The sequence below is a fragment of the Amphiura filiformis genome, unplaced genomic scaffold (assembly GCF_039555335.1).
Source record: "Amphiura filiformis unplaced genomic scaffold, Afil_fr2py scaffold_38, whole genome shotgun sequence".
Lineage (NCBI taxonomy): Eukaryota > Metazoa > Echinodermata > Ophiuroidea > Amphilepidida > Amphiuridae > Amphiura > Amphiura filiformis.
In genome coordinates, this window is record NW_027305502.1 from 1,025,511 (window position 1) to 1,050,571 (window position 25,061).

A 25,061-nucleotide genomic window follows, 5' to 3' on the forward strand; every position below is an offset into this window, starting at 1 on the left:
AGTTTAGTGAAATGGACCTGTGGTTTCTGATGTTACCCCAGGATGTTACCATCTACACCAAGATAAACACAGCTTGGCCCTTTTAGTGTCTCAAAATATACAGAACAAAAATGTGAGTATTGAAAACTTTCTATGAATTTTAACCTAAATATCGTCACTGGGCGGAAAATAAAGTTTAACACAGTGCAACAAGTTAAACTCAATTTACCCTAGCTAAGAAATGGGCGAATCCATGTTATTGTTTACTGGGTCAGAGGTCAATCATTGTCATGCAGATAAATTTGTATTGTTTGGCTCGACCGGGAACCAATGGATTTTTCAGCGGGTTTCGGGCGTGATTAGTTGGTGATTTATTCACTGTTGGTTTTGTATTGGACACGACAACAACAAAAATCTTCCCACCCACCGCTCCCTGTGTGGACATGTGAGAAGGAAGTAAAATAGAATTATGTGTGACAGTAATGAGATAATGACCTGTATAAATACAGATATATTTTATCTACTACATGGTAGTGTGTTAAATAGCTAATTAAAGCATTTAAGTGTCTGTAAGTTTAAAAAGAAAAATCAAGAATTATGGTCCCTGTAGATAAGGAGGGAGGAATAAAGAGTTGACGCCAATCATTAAAATTACATGTGACTTGCAATTAATTTCCCTTTCTCAGTTCTTCAAAGATACAATGTACACTGTTTAATTAGATCATGTGTTCAATATGTTGCTACATAAATGTTTATATAATTATTCTGTATCAACCTTTTTAGGATGATAGTTCAAGAGGGAAAGTAAGTCGTCAAAACTATATAATTCTTAATATGTACAGGAATTGACAATCGTATTGTTACATGCAGGCACAGGTGTCATCAAAAACAGTAAAGTAGTCTTTTATAAGGTCAAAGACTTCACACAGTAAGCAAACGAAAATAATGCTGGGTTTTGAATTATCTTTTCTGTATTTATTTATTATGATATATGTACATGTCATAGAATGCTAACATTAATACTTTATCCTTTGTAACTTCAGGTCGATCACCTGTTGAGAGTCTCGAGAATTGTTCCACTCGGGAGCGTCTGACCTGTATGCACCAGTACCGTAATTTATTGTTGAGTTTCCAGCCATTATATATTGGATTTAATGATCCAAGGGTTCGAGGTCAAACGCTCAGAATTTGAGCTTCGGGTGGCGGCTACCAATGCAAGTTTGGATCACGTGTTGGTTTATCCAAAACGAGATTTCTCTGCGCCTTTGGTCGTTGTATCGCTAGAGTCTTGGGTTGGGTATTGTTCGCTCGATTAGAGAATCTCCTATTATATATTGAGCGTCTCCAAAACGAGATTTCTCTGCGCCTTTGGTCGTTGTATCGCTAGAGTCTTGGGTTGGGTATTGTTCGCTCGATTAGAGAATCTCCTATTATATATTTTGCTATAGTACGGCTGAGAGTGTAGGTACTTGGTGCGGGTCCTAAACAAAAGTCAATAAATGGTTGTCGTGTCTGATTGCCAACATGCATGCAATTTTTGCGTCCGAGTGTTTTTCAATTTCTCTGTCTTAGGGTAAAATATGTACTTTTTGCCTTTGAACATGGATGAAGCAAACCATTCAATATAAAGTCTACACCTACAAGGATCCATTTTCAAGGGCCAGAAGTATTTCCTGCATGTACTTTTGGCCCTTGAACATGGATGAAGCACCCTCTTCAATACAAAGTCTACACCTACAAGGTTTTATCCAGGTTCAAGGGCCAAAAGTACATATGAGGTTTTTCCCACCCAGTGACGATATTAATTTTTCCTTAAATTATTGGAAGGGACTAGGATACTTGGGCCCCACCAAAATTATTGGGGTGCCAGTCCCCAGTTCCCCGGTTCCAGAGCCATTGTACTCTATACTGCCTATTAAACCAAACAAAAATATTTACCCTTGATCTTAATGCTTCTTTCCTTCTGTGATTTCTCTCATCTGTAATTTAATGACAAGATATACAACAAAGGTTAAGAAACAATATTATTTATGATGACAATTGAAGGTGTTTGACTATGATGCAAGAGGTTGCAGGTTCAAACTCTGGACAAATTTTACTTAGCTTGAAATTCCCATGGACAAGGAAGTTACTGCTAATTTGTCTCGTTGTATTCCGTACAAAACTTGGGGAGCTGATTCTGGTTGCGAAGGTTATTTGCGGAATGTCTAGGGTGTGCGCTCTTGAACTTTGAAGCAGCAAAGTCTCTGAATTATTGTTTAATGGTTTATGGAATGTGGGGCCGTAATGGTCAGAGACAACCTGTAAAGTGTGCTGAGGCTTATGGATCAACGTCTAGGCGTTGCGCCTGTGCGTAGTGCACTATAAATCACTGCGCTTTTTATTTTGTTTGTTTACAGGCTGATTCTAAAAGAAGTAAACTCATGTTTGTCATTCTTTTGTACTAAATCCGAAATAGGAATCCGAATGAAAATATCATTGAAAAGAGCAGATTCCAAACGTTTAAATTAGAAAAAGAATTGTTGTATTTCCTTATACTAAACCAAAGTTATACTCATTTGAATAAAACCACCGATTTTTGTAACTGCACACGGTTTCATTATATGGGGAGACTTGTGTTAAAAACCTTTCTCATATTAAAGTATAACTTACATTGAATAGCTGGAAGAAAGTATTCTAGTGACTGACAGTACAGCCTGGCTGCTGAATTCCACTCCCCAGCATTGTCCCGTGTAACCGCTTCCTGAACCAACGCTTTCTGTGAAAAATGAAAGACAAGAGAATTGGAGAGATCAGAGATTCCACTTAGTGCCACTCAAAAAAAAAAAAAAAAAAAAAAAAAACTGCAACTGGTGAGAAACGCCTGAAACAGCATGAAAATTTGGGTATAACTTTCAATACAAATAAGAACATTATATTTCATGCAGTGGGAGAAGCCAAACGTCACAAGGCATTATTTGGTGCCACTTGGCATCCCCAGATCCTTTTGGCATCACTGTCGCCAACTGTTGGCATCAATGAATCCATTTTGGCACCAATGGTGCTGTTTTGGCATTGCGAGATCTTTTTGGCACCATTGGTGTTATTTTGGCATCAGGGTATTTTTTCACAGGACAAATGGCATTAGTGGTGCCAAAATGGTGGTGCTGGTGCCAATTCTAAAATTTCAATTACTATGAAATATATAGGCTAATATATTATTTATTGATCAAGTAATTAAAGGTAATCTGTAGTTGGGCAAAATACCCATAATTTTCATTTTGTTCAGCACTTTCAAGCTACAATATGCTGGGCCGATGAAAAACTTGTAAGATTTATGGTTTTCTCAGAATAATCTAAATTATTTTTTCCAGTGGTGCAGGTAAGCAAAGACCATGCATATGCTGGTAATGTTGGAAATGAAAACAGTTTCAAATACAAGAACAAATAACAAACTCTATTGTTGTTACATCTCAGTTATCTTCTGTTGTTTACCTTACCAAATTCTGTGTACCTTACCAAAAATATCTTAACTTGCTGGTGAGTTATGAATTATTAAAAAAACCCACAAAATTCCCCTGAAACAAATGGTCTAAATATAGGCGATGAAAATTTGGGTATAATTTTCATCACAATGAGAATATTAATTACATTTCATGCAGTGGGAGAAGCCAAAAGTCACAAGGCATTATTTGGTTCCACTTGTCATCCTCAGATCCATTTTGCCATCAATGGTGCCAATTGTTGGTATCAACTAATCCATTTTGGCACCAATGGTGCTGTTTTGGCATCAAGTGGTCTTATGAGACTTGATTGAGTAGTGACAATCTGTGTTATCTATTTACAAAACCCAACAACTGAAAACATTAGTGAACAAAACACAAACTGGCTAAGATTCACCTAATGGCGCTATGGGCTCACTTGACATAAGTGGAATTTTAGGCACAACCTATAAGTACCCTCTCTTAAAATTTCCACCAGCAAATTAGGGCATAGAACCTTAATTCTTGTTGGGATTTAAGAGGAGGGAGCTCTCTATTTGCACATGAAATTTACCCTAAGGCAAAGGAGCCCAAGTGCGCCATTAGGCGAATCTTTATGGTATATTTTGATATTGCAAGTTTCCCTCATTTTGTAGACGTATTATAACTTTATCCTTATCCCGTGCACTTAAGAGAGTTCTCCCTGATGATAAGTGTTTGAAATGATTCTATCTGTCTCTATTTTGTGATACATAATTTGTCAAGCTGACATTTTGTTGTATTTTGTACCAGTAATCAATGTTTACATACTTCTTGATCTACATGTATATCAACATTATTTTGCAATCCTTTGTTTTGTTTGCATTCAGGGGTTTTACTATTCTATATTTACAGTTTGCCTATCGAGGGCTAGAGTTGCAAACCAGTTAGTGCCAATTGTAGCCATTATGGGGAAAATCAGTGGATGATCCAGGCCCGGGGATCCAGGTGTCATTTTGCAACTTGCATGCTGTAGATCTCATATCACCATTGAGGTAGAATCAAAGAGTACCCACTCCTCCCGGGGTACTCAAGTTTGGTTTTGTAGGGACGTGCCGCTGAGAATTTGAAAGTGGACCCATAAATATACCAATTTTTCAAGAAATTTGGACCCATTGATATGCCAAAAGTCAAAATTGTCGGCAGAATTTAACCCAAATTGTCTTAGTTTTTACAAATTTTCCCAAAATTTTGGGAAAATTTTGGCTAGATTACGGACAAATTGGGCTATTTTCCGAAAAAATTGAGAAAATTTTGAAAAAAGGACCCATTCATATACCAAAATAGGCTTTGAAAAAGGGGTCATTGATATACCAAGAGGCTGAAAATGCTACCCATATTTGCGGCATCGTCCCAGTATGGTCATTTGTACTGAGTACCCCCCCGGCACTCCTCCAAGTAAGTGTGTCACTCAAGCAGAGATTCCACCCAATTTCACTCAAAAAATCTGAAACTGGTGAGAAAAAGCACATGAATTCAGGCAAAAAACCTCCAAAATGGGCTAAAAATAAATAAAAACGCAGGAATTTGGACTAGCAAAAAACTTCAGGCTAAAACCGAAAAAGTGGGATATCTGCTCATGGAAGCAACTTATTAATGTACCTCTGAATTATTTTGTCATCCACAAAGTGGTATTCAAAGTGCTTGGTTGCATGATTGCATTCTTGTGTAATGTGTTGTGTCAAAAATGTGCACTAGGCACTGTGTGTGCACACCTTTGAAACAATCAAGCTTAAGGATGCAGATTATCATCCATTCTTAAACACTTGAGAACGTTCTTGCAATCTTATTGGTTCTTACCCGTGTGATATGACACGATATCACACGGGTCATCGCGTGTGCATCAACGCAATACGCGTACTCGCTATTTGAACCAATCGGAGCGCATAGCAACAACGGACTGATCGATTTTAAGCTCTAGGTAGTTCCTTGTTAAATGTAGGATTTTATTTGATTAAAATTTGCAATATTTATGATATTTCTATTTGAATTGAAGTGTTTAAGAATGAGAATAAAGGTATTGTTTTTAGCGCTGTCGTATCTATCGTCTCATATAACACGGCGACATCATTATTTTGGGCGTAAAACAACTCGGCTTCGCCTCGTTGTTTTACTTAAAATAATGATGTCGCCCGTGTTATATGAGAGGATAGATGCACTCCAGTGGCTAAAACCAATACCTTTATTCTCTAATTTCAGGCTTTTTACAGATGCTGAAAATACATGAGCAACAAACCATGGCAGATTTGCCATAGCATTATGTATGGTATAATTTTGAGTTGGTAATATTCCATGGGTATATAATCTTTGCCAACTTAGTACTGATCAAATAAAATGATAATGCCAAAAACAAGCAAGCAAACAAACACAAACGTTCCTGATAAACACATAAAATATTTCAACATCTGATATAAATTATATCATGAAAACCCCTCATGAAAACTTTGTACTTTGAATTGAACAAGCCTTTGCATGTTTGTTTGCTTATATTGGTAATGTAGAAAAAAAGTATCAAGTTGAATTGGGTTGGGTGCTTTGATGTATCAGTGCTTATCAGATATCAGACCTAGCCCTTATAGAGCTCTTGTGATACTGACATAAAGTCCAGTTTTAGATGCAGGAGGAACCTGCAGTACCCTGGGAAACCTCCAAGAATGTGTCTGGACTGGAAAGTTGCCTGGGAATGGCCAACGCTCATAGCTGGCTGGACCTCAGTGGTGCAAAGCGAGGACAGAACCTCTATCTATACAAAACCAGCTGTCCCGAAACGGTAGATTGTCACTGTTGCGACAAAAGACTTGATCTAAGCCCATAGTTTAATTGCAAGAACATAAGCACCAAAGGGATGTTCTCCCTAGGTTTCTTCTCTTATATATAATGTGATCCTGGAGGGTTCTTAATGGAAATGAAAGAACTGCATAGGCGTAGATCCCGGGGAGGGAAGGGGAGGGGGATGAATCACCCTGAATATTTTGATAGGGGGATTGGTTTATACAAGCATCCCACCAATGTTGATGGCTGTATGTGGGTTTCTGACCAAATTTACCTATTACTTCGCCATTTTAGCCTAGAAATCACCCATTTTTGTGCATGTCACGGTTGGCGCAAATTTAATTTTACCTTTTGCACTATATTTCACCAGTTTACCTTCAATATGACAAAAGTTATTGTCGCCAAAAGGTGTTGGATTCACTATACTTCAAGAATTTCTTTCAACACATCCCCAATCCCCATGTCAAAAAGAAATCTATGCTACTGCAACACTGAGATGTGCAGCAGATTTTGGGTACATGTTAGTCATTTAGTGAAGATTTGGGCTGTATTTTCAGGCATTTTAATTTATTGATGGCTCTCGTTTTCATATAAATATGGTTTAAAAAGTTATTTTTGTCAGCATTTCTCAACTTATATGTAAAAAATGACTCCAGAATTTAATAAATCTGAAGGCTAGCTGAGTAAACGGGAGCGGTTTAGTAAATGGGGCGTGTTAGTAAACAGAGGAAAATGGTAATCCAAGTAATTGGTATTGCTTTTACAAGCTCAGTAATGCTGATTAAATGATGTGGTACCATTGTTGCCTCCACTTTGCAAACGATCTCCTAGCAATAAAGTACAAATACTTTTGCGCATTTTTGTACCATAACAACCCTTTTTTACATCTTTCTTTCTCTTGTGTTTCGCTTTCCTTTCTTTTTTCTTTCTTTCCGCTTCTTTCATTGTTTTCCTTTTCCTCTCTCATTCTTTCTTTCATTTTCTTCTTTCTTTCTGTTTCTTTCTCTTTCTCTCTTGCACTTTCTAGGCCTTATGAAGTGAGGACTGGCAATGTATTTATCAGGCAATAGGCAAATTTGAGATATCGTCAACCAACTGCTCTTCTGGAGCACAACCCCCAGGGCACAACCAACTATCCTTTTGGAGCATTATAACTTAACCCCAACCCCAACCATAACCTTTAACCCCAGCCCTAAACCTAACCTTATCCAAAGCCTTAACCCTTAACCTAAACCCAAACCCCAACCCAATATCTCAATTTTACTATTAGTAGTACTCATGGAAATCCTTCGCCATTTTATTTGCACATAACTCGAGGGGGGGGGGGGGGAAAAAGTTATGTACGCTTTGTACATAAGCAAAAATGGTGAAAATTATGGACGACCCCTTATATTTATTTGTAATTTAATGTTTCATTATGTATTTTTGTGCAATTCAGCATTTGGCTGCAAATTGAATTTTGTTAATAAACCTTAAATATATGATAACATAATACTGAAATGTTGAAAATTACCTTCTTCACAACCACAATTGAAATTTTTAACATGCTCTCCTCCCTAACATTTGGAACAGTTTATCACCAATGATTCGAACTGATATGGAAAATATGTCTTTGAGACAATTCAAAACAAATGTTCTCATTTCATGTTAAAATGTGTATAGTCTATGAATTCATAATTGTAATTGCATTTTTTTTTCGTTAAAGGTGAGCTGTTGTAAACTGCTTATCCACAAAAATAGCCTGTTAAGTAAAATTTCAAAGTTTTAGGGGCCTGAGCTTTCGATCCTAGCAGGATCTTTATCAAAGGCAGAGTGACAAGACAACACACAAACATGCATATATATAGGGACATGGACATAAAGGAAGAGGAAATTAGCGAGACAATAGAAGACATAAGTGTTTTTTGGGAAATATCAATAGGGACAGGAAGTGGGATGTCATGAATAGAAGTATAAGAGGGATAAGGATATGAATGAAGACAATGGGCTGAACAGAAATATGAAAATGAATGGCAACTACATGAACATATTACAAAATGATAGATGTAAATAGGAAATAAAAACTAAAATAATAAAGTGGAAGAAAAGTATATTTACAATTATTTGGGGCAAAAAAAAATATATATATATATTGCATTTTTTTTGTATATCTTATATTGTATCACTTTTGTGTACTATTATTATATCATGTTTTGTATTGACTGAGGGCCTGCTTGGAAAGCAGTGCTGGTCACTGAAGTTGTTACCCTCAATAAAGAAAGAATAAACTAAACTTGACAAAGTACATTCACATTGGAATATAATGATTTGATCTTTATTGTTTACTTGACCAAAGTATGCATTCTGTTTACCTTACTATATTATCTTAACTTATTGTTGAGTTATTAATTAATGACAAAACAAAACAAACAAACAAAATCCCTGAAACAATAAATCTAAATATAGGATATATAAAAGCTGAGACGAATATACCTAGGTATATTCGTCTCAGATAAAAGGCAGAATCATCCCACGGAAGATTAGATTTATATGATCTAGCAAACACAGCGCACTTCTCCGAGAACTTCAAACGTAGGCATTTATAGGCCTATAGGATAGTGCCTTTAGAATAGTTATCAAAGTGCTTCAAATATATTCTGCTGCCACAAGGATCTATTACATCAGATGGCTGTTGATGAAAACATGTGTACAGTATGACTGCCCTCTGACAGCTTCCCAATTTACACCTGGGTGGAGTGGGGCAAGGGATAGTATCTTGCCCAAGCTAGGACACAACACTTGTCAGGCATACAGGTAAGTGTCTGTAATCCTTGAGAAATCCATAGTATTTCATGATTATATTAACGTGGCTGTGTAATCTAGACATTGTTTCTTTCGCAAAATTGAGTTTTTTTGATATGTTTGTACTTTGTTATGTTTTTTATAAATACAAGGAATGAAAATCCAGATTTGTAAACTCCAACTGCAATATTTTAAGGATTTTATTTCACTATTCCACTCGTGTTTGAAATTGAAAAGGAAAGAAAATCTTTGTTGAACCAGCAGGGTACACGCGCGCAACAACGCATCGCGTTGCGTATCGCGCAATTTGTTAACGCACACACACTGTAAATACAGTGTTTAGACCTTAAACACGAAATCTAAACACCGATCTCGTCCCCATTTTGTAATGTTTAGGTCAATTTTATGTTTAGGGCACTCCTATTTAGAGTTTAAACATGTTTAGATTGAAAGCATTTAGGATTGAAACAGTAAACGTGTTTAGCCTTATGATGCGTTTAGATTGATTTGTGTTTTGGATTTAAACATGTTTACATACTGTGCATTTTGTATCTTTTGTCAAAATGGAAAATCCTTTTATTAATTTGCTCGGAAAAGAATGGCCATCTATGGAAGAGGTATGGACTATGGAGTGAGACAAGCAGAATATTTGGGGAAGATGTTGGAGCGGTATTGAAAGGTAAGACGGCTTATTTATTGTTATATTCATGATTTCATATGAATGCACACGTACCCGAGACTCGCCATTACATGATTATAATCATGATGATTAAGCTTAACAAATAACAATCATCTTAATCTTCGCTGTTATGCTCATGTTCAGCCTGTCCGAGAATTAAATCGTCACTGACGTAATTCCTACATTGTCCAAAAGCACCCAAAAATATGGGCTAACAACATGCTAATTGCTATGGTAAGCTTAACGCCTCACGGGTACGTGTGCGTTCATATGAAATCATGAAAATAACAATAAATAAGCCGTCTTACCTTTCAATACCTCTCCAACATCTTCCCCAAATATTCTGCTTTTAGGTACACGATAACTCAATAAATACAGCATCTATAGTTAAGCAAATATGATCATCGTGAAAAGCATGATCGACTCAAGAAACGGTTTTCTCATTTTTTTATATTTTGGTCCATTTCCGATTTTAGGCATCATTTTGTGCAAATAGGCATTTGTGAATTTTAAAAAGTTCAATTTGATGCCTTATATGGTCAATATCTCAAAAAATAAGGCCAATATCAAAAAATAAAAAAAAGTTTTTGGAATGGAGCCTCAAGAATGAGCTAAAAACAAAATAAAATATTTTTGTTATTATGTACCTAACAAATATTGCCAAAAACTCACTTTTTTGTGATTTTCTTCAGAATTGTTGTTTTTACCCCAAATCTGTATTTATATTAAGATTTATTGATGTCTTGCCTTCATAAAAATGTATACTTTTATATGTCTTGCGCGAATAATTACAAAGTTATTGCACTTTTACTACACACATGTCTGAGAGTACACGGCCTCCTTAAGGGATCTGGAATGAGCGTTTTGAGCATTTCGACAGTATTTTTTGTGGGACATGAGAGCACATCAGACATATCGAATTACATTGGAAGGGCAATGGCTGATGGTCCAGATCAGAGGACAGCCTTAGGTAAAAAATATAATAGACCAGTATGTTTATTTCCGATTAGGCTGCGATCACATAGAAGTATACTGTATACGGTATTCGCTATACGATATACGCTCATTCGATCAAGCTGAGTTGACATAGGTATACTATGTGAACTCAGCCTGATTGAATGAGCGTATATCGTATAGCGAATACCGTATACCATATACAGTATACTTCTATGTGATCGCAGCCTTACGCATGCGTTACACACTACTCATCAGCTAAAAGGACTCATTTTTTAATATTCTGTGCCTACTAATTACGCATCTTTCATGTTATCGAACCTATAAAACCCGAATTTTTGTCGTTTTTTAATTTCAATGTACAGGCTGGGATTTTAATGTAAAGCCTGAAGCTTTAATACCGTATTCTTTCCAAATATCCACACAAATATTCAAGGGCAAACCTCACAATAGGTTTTTATAGAAACCAAAAAATATAACACAAGGATTATGTTCATGGTTTTCTAACCAAGTCAAGATGTAGGCATAGAATATTCATATAATGCTGATCACTCGCACCTGTAAGATTAGTATCTTTGAAAAGAGTGGTATTGTATTCAATCTATGATTGCAGACATACACAGGTGATGAGTGCAACCTGCTTGTAGTGCAGGGCGATACAGTCAAAATTGTATTCATCTATTGCTATGGTAGTTAATCGGACTTATTACGTCACTTCTACAGCGAATAGACAGTGAGAAACTACAAGCTTGATTGCCCTGTCGCTTGACGATTTAGATTGTATATAGACCCACATGATTCGCTGCAGGGCATATTTCTAATGGTTAGTTTCCACCTGTACAAAAATCATTATTTACCTGTTGATGACGCTGTGCAATGTCTCAGTGTTTGCAGCATTTGATGTCAGGTAATTAGCAAGAGTGATTTTTGCAGTCAAGTTCAGTTCGGGGCACTAGTAATTCACTGACATCTCCGATTTCAAATACGGGTAAGTGATTTCACCTACGGGGTCTGTGATATCACATATATGTCAAGCTTTGTTGACAGCTGGACACTCGATGCAGCACATCGGAACGAAGCTGAGTGTATTAGAATAAGCTTTCCTATGTTTAAATAGCAAATATCTACCTGTGCAAAAATTATATCTATCTGTGCAAATTCTGACAAATGGTCCCACAACACACTTAGATTGCAATGGCCAAAATCAAATGTTTTGAAGTAAAAAAATCCATAGAGTACCTGGGCCTGCGCTCTAATTCATGAATCGGATAGTAAAATTAGCAGGCACTCAACTTGGGCTAGCTACAACCCTGATAAGGCCTACTCACAAAATTATTCCCACTGCGCTGGCACGTTCACCAAAATTACTAATATCGCTTCCGAGGGTTTTGAAACTAGGGAGTATGTGATTTATGAGACGTCTCTGAAATATGATACTGTTATGTGACATGGCGCTTCAAGAGTATTTGATATCAGAGACATCCGTAAATTATGAGTGCCCCCAAACTGAGTTAGCTCAATCAAATAGGCATTGTAATATCTTACAAAGTTATTTGAATGCATTACTCTATTTATTCACAGATCAAATGCAAGGCAACATATGAAGAGACAAATCTTCATTAATGTCTCAGTGATTACAGAATTTGATACCAGGTAAGGCTAAAAAAATTGTTGTCTCAAAAAACTTTTTTATAGTGCTGTTATCGATTGTCGAAAGTATGAATTGTTGGAATATTCACGGAACAATCCAACAAGTCGATATACTCATGGTAGTGTCGATACACAAACCACACGGAAAAAATCACCACAGGTTTGTAATTGGCATGATGTCACCCTTATGCTGAATGGTGCAGCAGCAGGATTTGACGGTTAACGTGCCAGCAACCCAGTGGAAAGTTTGTTTCTGATGTAAACATCACACATGGCTAGCCAATATGGATCCTTCGATGATTTTCAGGATAATTTATTTCCAACTTTTGACACCACAAATATCAATAATGTATGGACATGTCGGATACTTTACTTCTGAAATGTTGACACAGAAAAAACGTAACGATAACAGCACTACTTTTTTAAGATTTTTATTTTTAAAAGTTTTGAATAAAGATTTCAAGTGTTCAAAATTACACAGCATAAAATTGTGATTGATTTACACAAGTGAAGTACAGATATCAATTGTTTTATACATAAACAATGAGAGTATCAATTGGAACACACATATCTGTGATCAAATCAAGTAACTTTTCTTTCAAATTTATCTCAGGATTTCATGATTTTATGGCAAAATAAATCTGTGAATAAAAATAAAACTATTTATTCACAGATCAACTGCAAGGCAACATATGAAGAAACAAATCCTCCTGAGGATACTGGGATCACAGCAAGGGAGAGAGTCATCATTAATGTCACAGTGATTACAGAATTTGATACCAGGTAAGTAATTTTAGCTCACTTGAATAGGAGTTAGACTCTGGTGCATATAAAATTAAGTGTGTGGCGATGCCAGTTCGAGTCTCTACAGTCTTGTGAAATAATTAAGCTATAGCTTGAAAATCCCCTGGACAAGGTACCAACTGTTTATTGTCTCATTAACCTGTGTGGCCTTTGACCAGTCCATATCATACATGATATACACCGCAAGATCCCACTGGCCGGACGGGCTGTACCTTTGGGGTCATAAATATTTAAAACATATTTAGAATGTCATAAGGATCATTCCTGTTGAATTTGAACTTGATTGGACCAATTTAAAAAGTAAGTTGACCTTTGACCCCTTAACTTTGACCTTTGGGATCATAAATATTTCAAACATGTTTAGAATGTCATAAGGATCATTCCTGTTGAATTTGAGCTTGATTGGACCAATTTCAATATTTGATCTTTGACCCATATTGATCCCTAACTCTGACTTTTGGGGAACGTTTTTAACATGCTTAGAATGTTGAAATGATCATTCATGTTGAATTTGAGCTTGATTGGTCCAACCTTAAAATTTGACCTCTGACCCCTAAACTTTTGACTTTTGGGGTCATAAATATTTTAAACATGTTTAGAATGTCGTAAGGATCATTCCTGTTGAATTTGAGCTTGATTGGATCAATTTTAAAATTGACCTTTGACCCATATTGCGACCTAAACTCTGACCTTTGGGGTTATAAATGTTATTAACACGTTTAGAATGTCGAAAGGATCATTCCTGTTGAATTTGAGCTCGATTGGACAAATTGTAAAATTTGACCTTTGACCCTTAAAAATTGTAAAGTTTGACCTTTGACCCCAAAAATTGTAAAATTTAACCTTTGAGTATTAAAGTATTTCAAACATGTTTAGAATGACATAAGGATCATTCCTGTTGAATTTGAGGGGTCATAAATGTTATTAACATGATTAGAATGTCGTAAGGATCATTCATGTTGAATTTGAGCTTGATTCATCCAACCTTAAAATTTAACCTCTGACCCCTAAACTTTGACATTTGGGGTCATAAATATTTCAAACATGTTTAGCGTATCATAAGGATCATTCCAGTTAAATTTGAGCTAGATTGGACCAATTGACCTTTGACCCATATTGACCCATATTGACCCCTAAACTTTGACCTTTGGGGTCATAAATATTTTAAACATGTTTAGAATGCCATAAGGATAATTCCTGTTCAATTTGAGCTCAATTGGACCAACTTTAAAATTTGACATTTGACCCCTAAACTTTGACATTTGGGGTCATAAATATTTTTTAACATGTTAAGAATGTTGTAAGGATCATTCCTGTTAAATTTAAACTCCAATGGACCAATTTTGAAATTTGACATTTGACTCTTCCCTTAGACAACACTCAAAATCATGTGATTGTCCAATCAAATTATAAATTTTGTTTGTGTCTACGAACTAGCTAGATTACTCCCACTGACTAAGAATTGGCAATCAGCAGATTATAGTTCACCAGTGTCGTAGCTAGGGGTTGTGGTGCCCGGGCCAAGGATACATAATAGCACCCTCCCCCATTCTTGAAACAATTGCGCTAATGAGTATTTGTGATGAAATTTAACTTTCACCGCTTGGAGCGGGCGCAGAATCGATACTGAATTGGTCAATTCGGCACCCTTCCTAAGGTGGCGCCCATGGCATGTGCCCCCTCTGCCCCCCCTGTCACTACACCACAGTTGCTAATAGTCGCAACTATGACTATAATATATACCAAACTTAGTTGTAAAAATGTAGTGCAGGCCAGTGGGGTACGTTTGCATATTAATCGACTTCTTCTCCCTTCTTAACTTGAAATTGAGCTATGTGCATTATATGGGTTTCTCATTACAATCGCGGGAAATTTGCGAGTGTTCTGTTTTTGGTCAGTTCTTCTTTTTTTCTTTCTTTTTACCTAGCTGGGGGGGTTTACACCCCGCCGCTAGGTATTCTTATGCTATCCGATTCTTCTTTCTGGCAACAAAATGCACATTTTTTGCTCTAGCTCAGACATGCTTAGGCCGATTTTGACCTAACTTGGTCACAAGCATCATTGACCACAACCATACATGTCACCTGACTTTTAATGGGTTAAATGTCACTGAGGGGTCAAATAAGCCAAAAATGTGAATTGAGCTAAAATTGTTTTTCTTCCTACATACAACATCCTACAATGACGTCACTTGCACATAAGAATCGGCTATATCCAGTGTTTATAGGGTGCACACAGAATTGAGGTCAAAGGTCATTAAGAGGGCATTACTGGTATAAAACCAAATACCTGTAAAATGCTTCTTGTGCCACAAATTACATAGCACAATGACGTCACCTGCATATATGTATCGGCTATACCCAGTGTCTAAAGGGTGCACACAGAATTGGGGTTAAAGTTCGTTAAGGGGTCATTTCCGGTCAGAGTTTAAAAAAGCTTAAAAAATTTATATCTGCTACATGCAACATAGTATGTTGATAACAACTTGCACTGATGCATGGTCACTGGCCAGTGTTTGTGGTCAGAGGTTAAATTTTTCAATAGCCACTTGTTAAAGACAGTATTTGAAGCATTTATCCGTTTTTGCTTACTGCAATTTTTTTTGTGACACCTCAGGACACCTTGTAGATAGGAATCATAGCTTTCCACATGCAAGGGACAAACTTGGGTAATCTAAACTTTCATATCAAGGGTTCAGAACCAGAAAGTTGTAACTCAGTATGACTAGCTCTCACAAAATGAGCATAAAGTCTTGCTTTGGTCTTCAAAATATATTTCCTCCACAATGTGTTTTTACCTAGCTGGGGGGTTTACACCCCCCAGCTAGGTATTGTAATCGTTTGGTTCTTCCGCTGGCAACAAACCACTGTAATCTTCCCGCTTTTCTTCCGCTGGCAACAAAGTTAGTACGAGGAACCCATACCGTAGTAGCTCTGCACAATAGGTAGATAGGGCATACAGATAAATGATGTGTCTGTTTTGCCCGTTATTTAACCCTGTTCTCAAAATGCAATTATCATCTGTTCGTCATCCAAGCCCAGGGAATGTGTGTATGAGAGGATTGATGGCTAATATGATTTTGGAAGGGCTCAGTGGGAATTGAAAGGTTATTGCAAAAAACTTGAATAATAGTGACAGTGATTGGTGTACACTCTAAATTAGAAAGACTTGAAATATTAGTTGAGACTTGTAAATGTTTAAGTCTTTAAGATTTATTTTACGCGGGGTTTGATTTAAATTTTACTTTTGGGATCGGGAAATGAAAATCTATTTTTAAATCTTTCGAAAGACTTAAACATTAAACCAATCACAACGCGATGGTGCGTGCAACGTGATCAAATCGAAACGCTTTTCCTGAACTGCTCAGCCGCCATCTTTCTTTTGCGATTTTGTGTGGTGGCGAGCGAATGAATGAAGTGATATGGACAAATTTGTTTTGCAGAATGGCATCCCAAATGCTGTAATTGCCAATGTCAGTGACTATATGATCTTCCATGAAAAAGCTTACATTGTTGTGCACGAAGGGCCAATGTGAACATTATCTTCAATCGCCAAGGTAGTAGTCTGTGCTTCTGCTGTATAAGCTTACCTATACACATATATAATTTATAAATGGGTAAGCTTATTTCCATGAAGGATCACACTCGCCACTGCAGTGACACTGGAATTATCATGGCACTGCAGACTATTGCTTGAACTTTATGAAAGAAGTAGTCCTGCCTTGGTATTACTTCTGTGAATAGACGTATTACTTGATAAGAAGTCACACAGACTTGTAATTAATATCGATATTTAAATCCCCATAAAGATTTATATTATTTTGAAATAAATCCCAGATATGCTTAAAAGTAAATCTTAAAGGACTTGAATATTAAATCCAATGGACTTGCTGTCACTTGCATTTTTAATCTTTCAAGGATTTGACATTTTAAGTCTAAGGATAGTCTTATTTTTTTTTAATCCAAAGGTTTTGTCACTGATTACAGTCCGCCTTTGGATTTAAAAATTAAATCTTTTAAACTTGAAAATAAGTCTTTGAAGTATTAACATTTCCTCTTTGTAAATTTAAACTTTTAATCTGAAAGTTTTATTTTTTAAATCCCTGTGGGACTGAAATTGATAAAACTTTGTAAAGACTTATTTTAATCCTATATTGATTGGTCCTAACTACAGTCTTTGAAAGTTTTGTAAGTAAGTCTTTACCTAGCTGGGGGGTTTACACCCCCCAGCTAGGTATTGTAATCGTTCGGGTTCTTCCGCTGGCAACAAACCACTGTAATCGTCGCTTTTTTTTTTTTTGTTACCCTTTGAGTATGAAACCCTGACTTGATGCTATGTAAGAATTATTTGACTAGTGAAGATATGGTTTGGTCTTTTTGAATCATTGTTTTTCTAAAGGAATGAATGTGTTTGTTAGTTTGTTACTGTAATTTGTTATTTAACCTAAGGCACTTAATTAGTTGAAAAGGTAATTTATGACCTGTTGTTTCTGCAAGCCCAGGGAATATATGTGTGGGAGGATTGATGGCTAATATGATTTTGGATGTAGTTAGTTGGAATTGAAAGGTTGTTGCAGAAAACTTGGATAATAGTGACAGTAGTTTGTGTAGGAAGCAATAGTTGAAATAATGGCATATGGGCACATGAACAAAGTGAATAACTTTAGGTGATTGCAAAGCCAAAGGTTTTCTTTAAGCTTGAATGTCAATGCAGTGGAAATAAGCAGTAATGATATGTCGATATACGTGATTTTCATAGAAATTTGATTTTTGATATGAACCATGCAGGTGTGTTAAAGGCACTCCTTAACAGTAATTGTAGTATAAATTTATGGGTTTAATATTATGTTTACTATTAAAAGTACTAGTATTAGGCTCTGGCTTATCTTTTGATTTTGATTTTGCACCCGTATTTTACAGACTTTGGTGGTATGTTTGGAAACAGGGGATTAATGAGCCAGGCTTTAAAATGTTTAGCATTTATTTCTGTATGGTTATGTCCGACCTCTTTCTTTGTATTAATGAAAGTGTTCTCTGGCCTCTTTCTTTGTAATGAATGTGTTTTTGGCTTGATTAGTAATTCCAATGTTAGTACTGGTATATGAAACTATCAGATGTGTTTCCTTTGCAGTAGGAACTTTAATTCTTTCAGTGCCATTATCATGGCATATTTACAGGCTCTATGTTTTGCTTAAGTAAATGATTGTTGGGGATTTTCTTGTCTTCTGATGTTAGGGTTTTTTGTTTTATACTTATATCTTAGAGTATGTATCTTATTTGGTTTGATTAAAAACATCTTGCATTAATATATATTTGAATCCCAGTTCCTATTAAATTTGTGTGGTTTAAAACATTAACAATTGGTGTTCTTGTATTTTACAGGGAAATTAAACATGGTTTAAGATTATGCATAACACAAAAATAGCTTGCAAATGGAATAGACCTACATGAATGCGGGACATGAATTCATTTGTTTTCCCTACCTTTTTTGTTTGTTTATGAAGTTGGGGAAAATAGTATAAAAGCCTTTAAAAGTCTAGTAATTGGTAACTGTAAAAGAAGTACCTTCATGATACCTCCGAGTCCACTGGGTATTATACTGTGCGTGCGGCGGCAGCACTATTGTGGTGCCACATTACATTTGATGTAGTATATATGTAATGGACTGTAACATTTGAGCTGTTTAAGGGTCAATGGGTCAGGGTATACAAGTAATATTGTAAATAATTTTATTGCACAACCTTATGCCCTACAACAAGTTAAAACTGCATTTCTAAAAGGTTTCAGTGTTAGATGAATTGGTCACTGCATCGTGGTATGATAAAATTCCTTCTATAATCTGTGGATAAATGTTTATAATCTGTGAGTTAATGGATCATGATTATCACCCATTTGCTGTTTTCTGTAATCATGGTGATCTTGAATGAGAAATACTAGCTAGTACTAACAAGGTAAGACTGATCATAGTTTAATTAATTTAATTCTATAGTGATAGTTACAGGACTATTCATGGGTATTGGAATAATTCTGGTAGACCCTGCGCACAAGTATAACCCTAACCCTAAGCAACCCCAATTATAACCCTAACCCTAATCCTCACCGTTTATAAACCTAACCCTAATCCTAACCCTAATTTAAATTAAAATTATAAGGGGGCTGTCACTTTCTTTGGAAGGGGGGTCATGAAAATACTGGGGGTGGGGGTCATAGAATTTTTAGACCAATTATAGGGGTTATAATTTTTCAACACCCAAAATAGGGGTATAGAATTATTAAGGGCTGGTGACTCAAACTTTTCAGCGCTGTGCATGTATTCTTGCACACAATCTTTCATTATGTAATGCAGATATTTTGTGCATCTAGCGCGCCTTCCTTACCCACACAATTAAATTTTAACGCACTGGGCACTCCACACACTTTCTTTGCTCTAAAGTTTTGATGCGCCCTCGCCTTTGTTCCGCAATGAATAATTTGTCTTGAGTCTGTGTAGGTGGAAGTGGGTGGGGGGGGGTCATAAAAATTTCGACCCAACATAGGGGGGTCTAAAAAATTGTGCCCGCAATAGGAGGGTCATAAAAATTTTTACTCCGGTCACCGACCCCCCCCCCCCCACCGGACGAAGAAAATGACATCCCTCTAACCAAACCCTAAAACACAGGGTGCACAGGGTAAACCAGAATTATACCTGGGTAATAATAATAATTCCTATTCATGTTTTAGTCCAAGACACAATCCCAGCAAACACAAAATGTTTTCGACATCATTCACAAAAGGTTATAAAAGGTTGTCAGAAAACGTTTAAATGTCGGGTTATATAAAGGGTATATTAAGGTTATAAAACGCTTTTCATAACCTTAAAAACATTTTATGATATTCTACTGCTCAGCAAACAAAAATGTTTTACAAAAAACATTTAAATGTCGGGTTATATAAAGGGTATAAAAACATTTTAATAACATTCCAAAAACATTCTTGAAAACTTGATACAAAACATTCTAAACAGAATGTTATTTTGGGGTTGAAAAAATATTTTATGAAAAATGTTTGCCCAAAATATTTTCAAAAACGTTTTAAAAACATTTTCATGACCTTTATATAACCCGACATTTAAATGTTATTGAAAGGTTTTGAAAAAAAAAACATTTGAAGAACATTTTTGTGTTTCCTGGGTTCAAATATTTTAACATAATGTTATTTTAGTATTGACACAATATTTGGCAAAAATGTTTGCAAAAATAGTTTACAATAACATTTTTGAAAACATTTAAAAATATTGTTGTAGTGTGTTTTCATACAAAAGCGTTTTAAAACGTTATCATGACCTTTATATAACCCGACATTTTAATGTTATTAAAACGCTTTTTACCTAAACCAAAAGCCAAAATATAACTTATTTAAAACGTTTTTAAAAACGTTTTTGTGTTTGCTGGGATGTTTATCATCACCGTTCAACATCTTTATTACCACTCCCGCTTTACTAACTGCTCCTGTTTACTCTACTACATTGTAGCTCCCGCTAGTTTTGAATAAAATAAACACACTATCTGTGGTCATCTTGTGACTCCTACATTTTGGTCATCAAAAGTATTATGCCCCCCGTATTTTTTTCTTTCCGAAAATTTATGACCCCCTGTATATATGGGATCCTCCTTCCAAAGAAAATAATAGCCCCCTAAGGGGTATTTATGGGGCTCAAACTCAGTGACAACAAACCTCACAACCAGGGGGACATTTTGCAGGGGTCATGTCAAATCTTAGAATTGCTGCATTTTCTGGCAATATATGTAGGGGGTACGGAGCTCAAACTCAGTGACAATAAACTTGATGAGAAGAGTAACATTTTGGAATATTTTGCATGGATCAGGTCAAAGGTCAGCTGGGATCAAATCTATGATTTATCAATATCTGGACATCTGTAAGGGTACGGGCTCAATCTCGGCGACAACCTCATGACCAGGGGAACATGTTGGAACATTTTGCAGGGGGCAGGTCAAAGGTCAGCTGGGGTCAAATCTTCGAATTTCAATAGCTGGACATCTGTGAGGGGTACGGGCTCAATCTCGGTGACAACCTCATGACCTGGGGAACATATTGGAACATTTTGCACGGGTCAGCTCAAAAGACATCATTCTGGGGCCAAATCTTAGAATTGCGTTATCTGGACATCTGTAAGAGGTACAGGGCTCAAACTCGTGACAACTCATGACCAGGGGTGAATTATGGAACATCTTGCAGGTGTCTGGTCAAAGGTCATCTGGGTCAAATCTTAGAATTGCATTTTCTGGACATCTGTGAGGAGTACAGGACTCAAAACTCGGTGACAACAAACCTCATCACAGGGGAACATTTTTGGAACATTTTGCAGGGGTCAGATACCTCCACAACACCAACATGCCCCAGCTAGGTTTGTGGTCTATGACCACCATTTGCCTCTAGTGTAATTAATAATGGACTCTATCTTCTATAGTGCCCTGGCGAGTTTGTGCTCATTTTGTGGGAGCATTTCTGGCTATCAACCCCAGAATTATGCTTTTGTACTACATCACATGTCATAGTATATCTCTTATCACCTGTTAGATGCCTAACCCTTGACACTTCAGAGAAGTGGTTTCATTAAAGGCACAGTTATAACTTGCTGAAGTTTTAACATATCATTGCTAAAACTTGTGTATTATATTAAAGCCCAGGTATAAAGGATGATAAGGATGATATTAAAGTGTATTTACATTATTATACTTGAGTCATGTACAATTGTACATAAAAAGAATGTTGGTAAAAAACAATTTGATAAATATGATAAATTAAATACTTGGAGGGGGTGGAAAATGTGGTACAAAATGCTGAGACAAAATGGTTGTGGTAAATTCTTCTTCCTTATTAGTGCTGGCCTCATATGTTTGAGTATTATCGTACTGCGTACAGACAAGCTGTACTTATTTCATGTTGGCGGGTCATGCTAATTTAAGCTTGGTATGAACAGTGCAGTTATTAAATAGCGAAAATTAATTCTTAAATGTGCCTTTAGTAGTAAAACACCTGTTATCATGTATCCAAAGTGCCAGTTGGTCTTTAGTTATTATAGTATTGGCCAAATGGATATTTAGTTATGTTTCCTATCTGAAAGTTCATTGATTATAACTTAAGTCTACTTTAGTAGACCTTTTTAATTTATCATCCCTGTATTCTCTTCTGATCCAACAGCTATAAATCTTGGTAGCCCACTCCGAAAACCGCTGTCCCCTGAGAGCCACGCCACCGAGAAAAACGCCTTTTTTTCTGGGCAGAGCAATCACTCAGTGGGGGATGTATTTTTCATGGAATGGCATAGGAGTGTGAACTTTTATTTAAAAGGGAATGCAAAGCAGTCTAACTATAACTTTGCTGATGTTGTATGTATGAGTAGGGTAACTTACACTTGCTCTATGAATCCAATGGCTTGGGGGAGGGTTATATTAACCCATTAAATGAAGGAAGAAAGAAAGAGTAGTCAGTAAAATAAATAAATATATAAATAAATAAATTAAATTAATTACCGTAATTAATTAATGTCAAAGGTCATCCAAAAGGTCAACTGGGGTCGAAGGTCATATGGGGTCAGCGGGGTGAAACAGTATCCTATCAGCTGGGGCTTTATAAACTTTTGTGCTGGTGATTGCATATTTTATTAACCCTTTAAATGAAGAAAGAAAAAAGATATAGCTGATATAATAACAAACCTGTGAGTGTCTGTGTCCTCATGTTTCATCATGTAGTATTTATCCACATGTGGCCACAAGATTTTGGCCACATTGATACATTTATGTGTTTGCTATCTAAAAGTATATTTCCTGGACATCTGTAGGGGGTACAGGGTTCAAACTTGGTGAGAACAAACTTAATGATCAGGGGAACATTTTGGAACACTTTGCAGGGGCCAGGTCAATGGTTATCTGGGGTCAAATCTCATAATTTGATTTTCTGGATATCTGTAATGGGCAAGGGTGAAATTAAGTGGGTGATGGGAGCCGTTTGGCCCCCAGAAGCTCTGAAATGGCCCCTGGTTCTATCTCAATTGTAGTTGACCAGGGGACACTTTTCTCACAAAACTAGCCCTCTGGATAGTGAACTAAATTCAAAGCAACAAGTGCTTAATTTTACTCATCCAGGACATCTTTATTTTTATTGACCCTCTTAAGTGGAAATGGCCCCTGGATCCTTCCAATCTTGGTGAACCAGGGACCATTTTTTGCCAAAGTGGCCCCTGGTTCAAGCTCTCTTATTTTCACCCTTGGTAAGGGGTATGGGGCTCAAACGCACTAGTGACAACAAATCTCATGACCAGGGAAACATTTTTCAGGGGTCAGGTCAAAGCTCATGCAGAGGTCAAATTTTTCGAAACGCATTTTCTGGGTATCTGTAAGGGGTACAGGGCTCAAACTCTTTGACAACAAACTTAATGACCAGGGAAACATTTTGGACTACTGTGCAGGGGTCAGGACAAAGGTTATCTGGGGTCCAATCTTAGAATTGCATTTTCTGGACATCTGTAAAGAGTACGGGGCTCAAATTTGGTGAAAATAAACCTCGATGACCAGGGGAACATTTTTTGAACATTTTGCTGGGGTCAGATACCTCCAAAACACCAACATGCCCCAGCTAGGTTTGTGGTCTATGACCACCATTTGCCACTAGTTCTTTCTTTCTTCTGTCAAACTTTTAACGAGCCATCGTAGCCATATGCTTTAAGCCAATGTGACCATATTTGGTCACAAGGACCATTGGGTGGGGGCACAAATGTTACATGACCAACTCGGGGTCAAAGGTCATCCAAAGGTCATTATGACCAAAATGTGATTTTCACTAAAAATGCTTCTTCTTCCACAAATTACATAACACAATGTCTTCACTTGCATACCTGCATCGCCTTTAGCCAGTGTCTAAAAGTTGTACAAAGAATTGGGGTCAAAGGTCATTAAGGGGGTAAAATCTTACAATTGCATTATCTCAACATCCGTAAGGGGTATGGGGCTCAAACTCAGTGACAACAAATCTCATGACCAGGGAAACATTTTACAGGGGTCAGGTCAAAGGTCATGCAGAGGTCAAATTTAAGAAATGCATTTTCTGTACATCTGTAATGGGTACGGGACTCAAACTCTGTGACAACAAACTTAATGACCAGGGGAATATTTTGGAACACTTTGCAGAGATCAGGTCAAAGGTTATGTTGGGTCAAATCTTACAATTTCCTTTTCTGGACATCTGTAAGGGATATGGGGCTCAAACTCAGTGACAACAAATCTCATGACCAGGGGAACATTTTGTAGGGGTCAGGTCAAAGGTCAAATTTTAGAAATGCATTTTTGGACATCTGTAAGGGGTACGAGGCTCAAACTCGGTGACAACAAACTTAATGACCAGGGGGAATGTGTTGGAACACTTTGCAGGGTCAGGTCAAAGGTTACCTGGGGTCAAATCTTATACCGTAATTTCATTGTCTGTAAGGGGTATGGGGGGGCTTAATTTAGGTGACAACAAACCTCGTGACCCGGGAAACATTAAGGTCAAAGGTCAGGTCAAACGGCCATTAAAGGGTTACATGGCTTGCGATTGTCTGCGCTCTGTGAGCGCAAATTATCTCTAGTTTCACTTATTTTCTTTTTTTACAGGGGACAGGTTAGAAATCTCAACAAGCAACACCATGATGGGTGACAGGTCCTACAGTGTCTTCCTTGTCTGTCTTCTTATGTGCTGCATTAATGTCAACAGCTTCACCATTAAAGAAGACCTATGTCCTGGGAAAGTATATACAAATAAAAACTGTAGTACACCTGCAATAAATACTCTATCAAATAATACTCCAGTATGGAAATGTTCCCTTGACAGTGATGATGAAATGAAAGAAGACTTCTTGAAGACTCTTGAAAAGAGACCAGATTTTATCTTTTTACACCTTGACTTTTA

At 36.8% G+C, this 25,061-nt stretch overlaps 1 protein-coding gene across 1 annotated transcript in view; it reads right to left on the reverse strand.

The window, feature by feature from the left end:
* The window catches only part of LOC140144062 (serine/threonine-protein kinase ULK3-like), a 145,105-nt gene that overhangs the window by 99,266 nt on the left and 20,778 nt on the right, over positions 1-25,061 (reverse strand). The window contains exons 8-9 of the mRNA XM_072165890.1: positions 2,632-2,737; positions 1,918-1,958 (exon numbers count right to left, since the gene is read on the reverse strand). Of these exons, the coding sequence (XP_072021991.1) occupies positions 1,918-1,958; positions 2,632-2,737 (147 nt within the window). The remainder of the gene's footprint in view (positions 1-1,917; positions 1,959-2,631; positions 2,738-25,061) is intronic.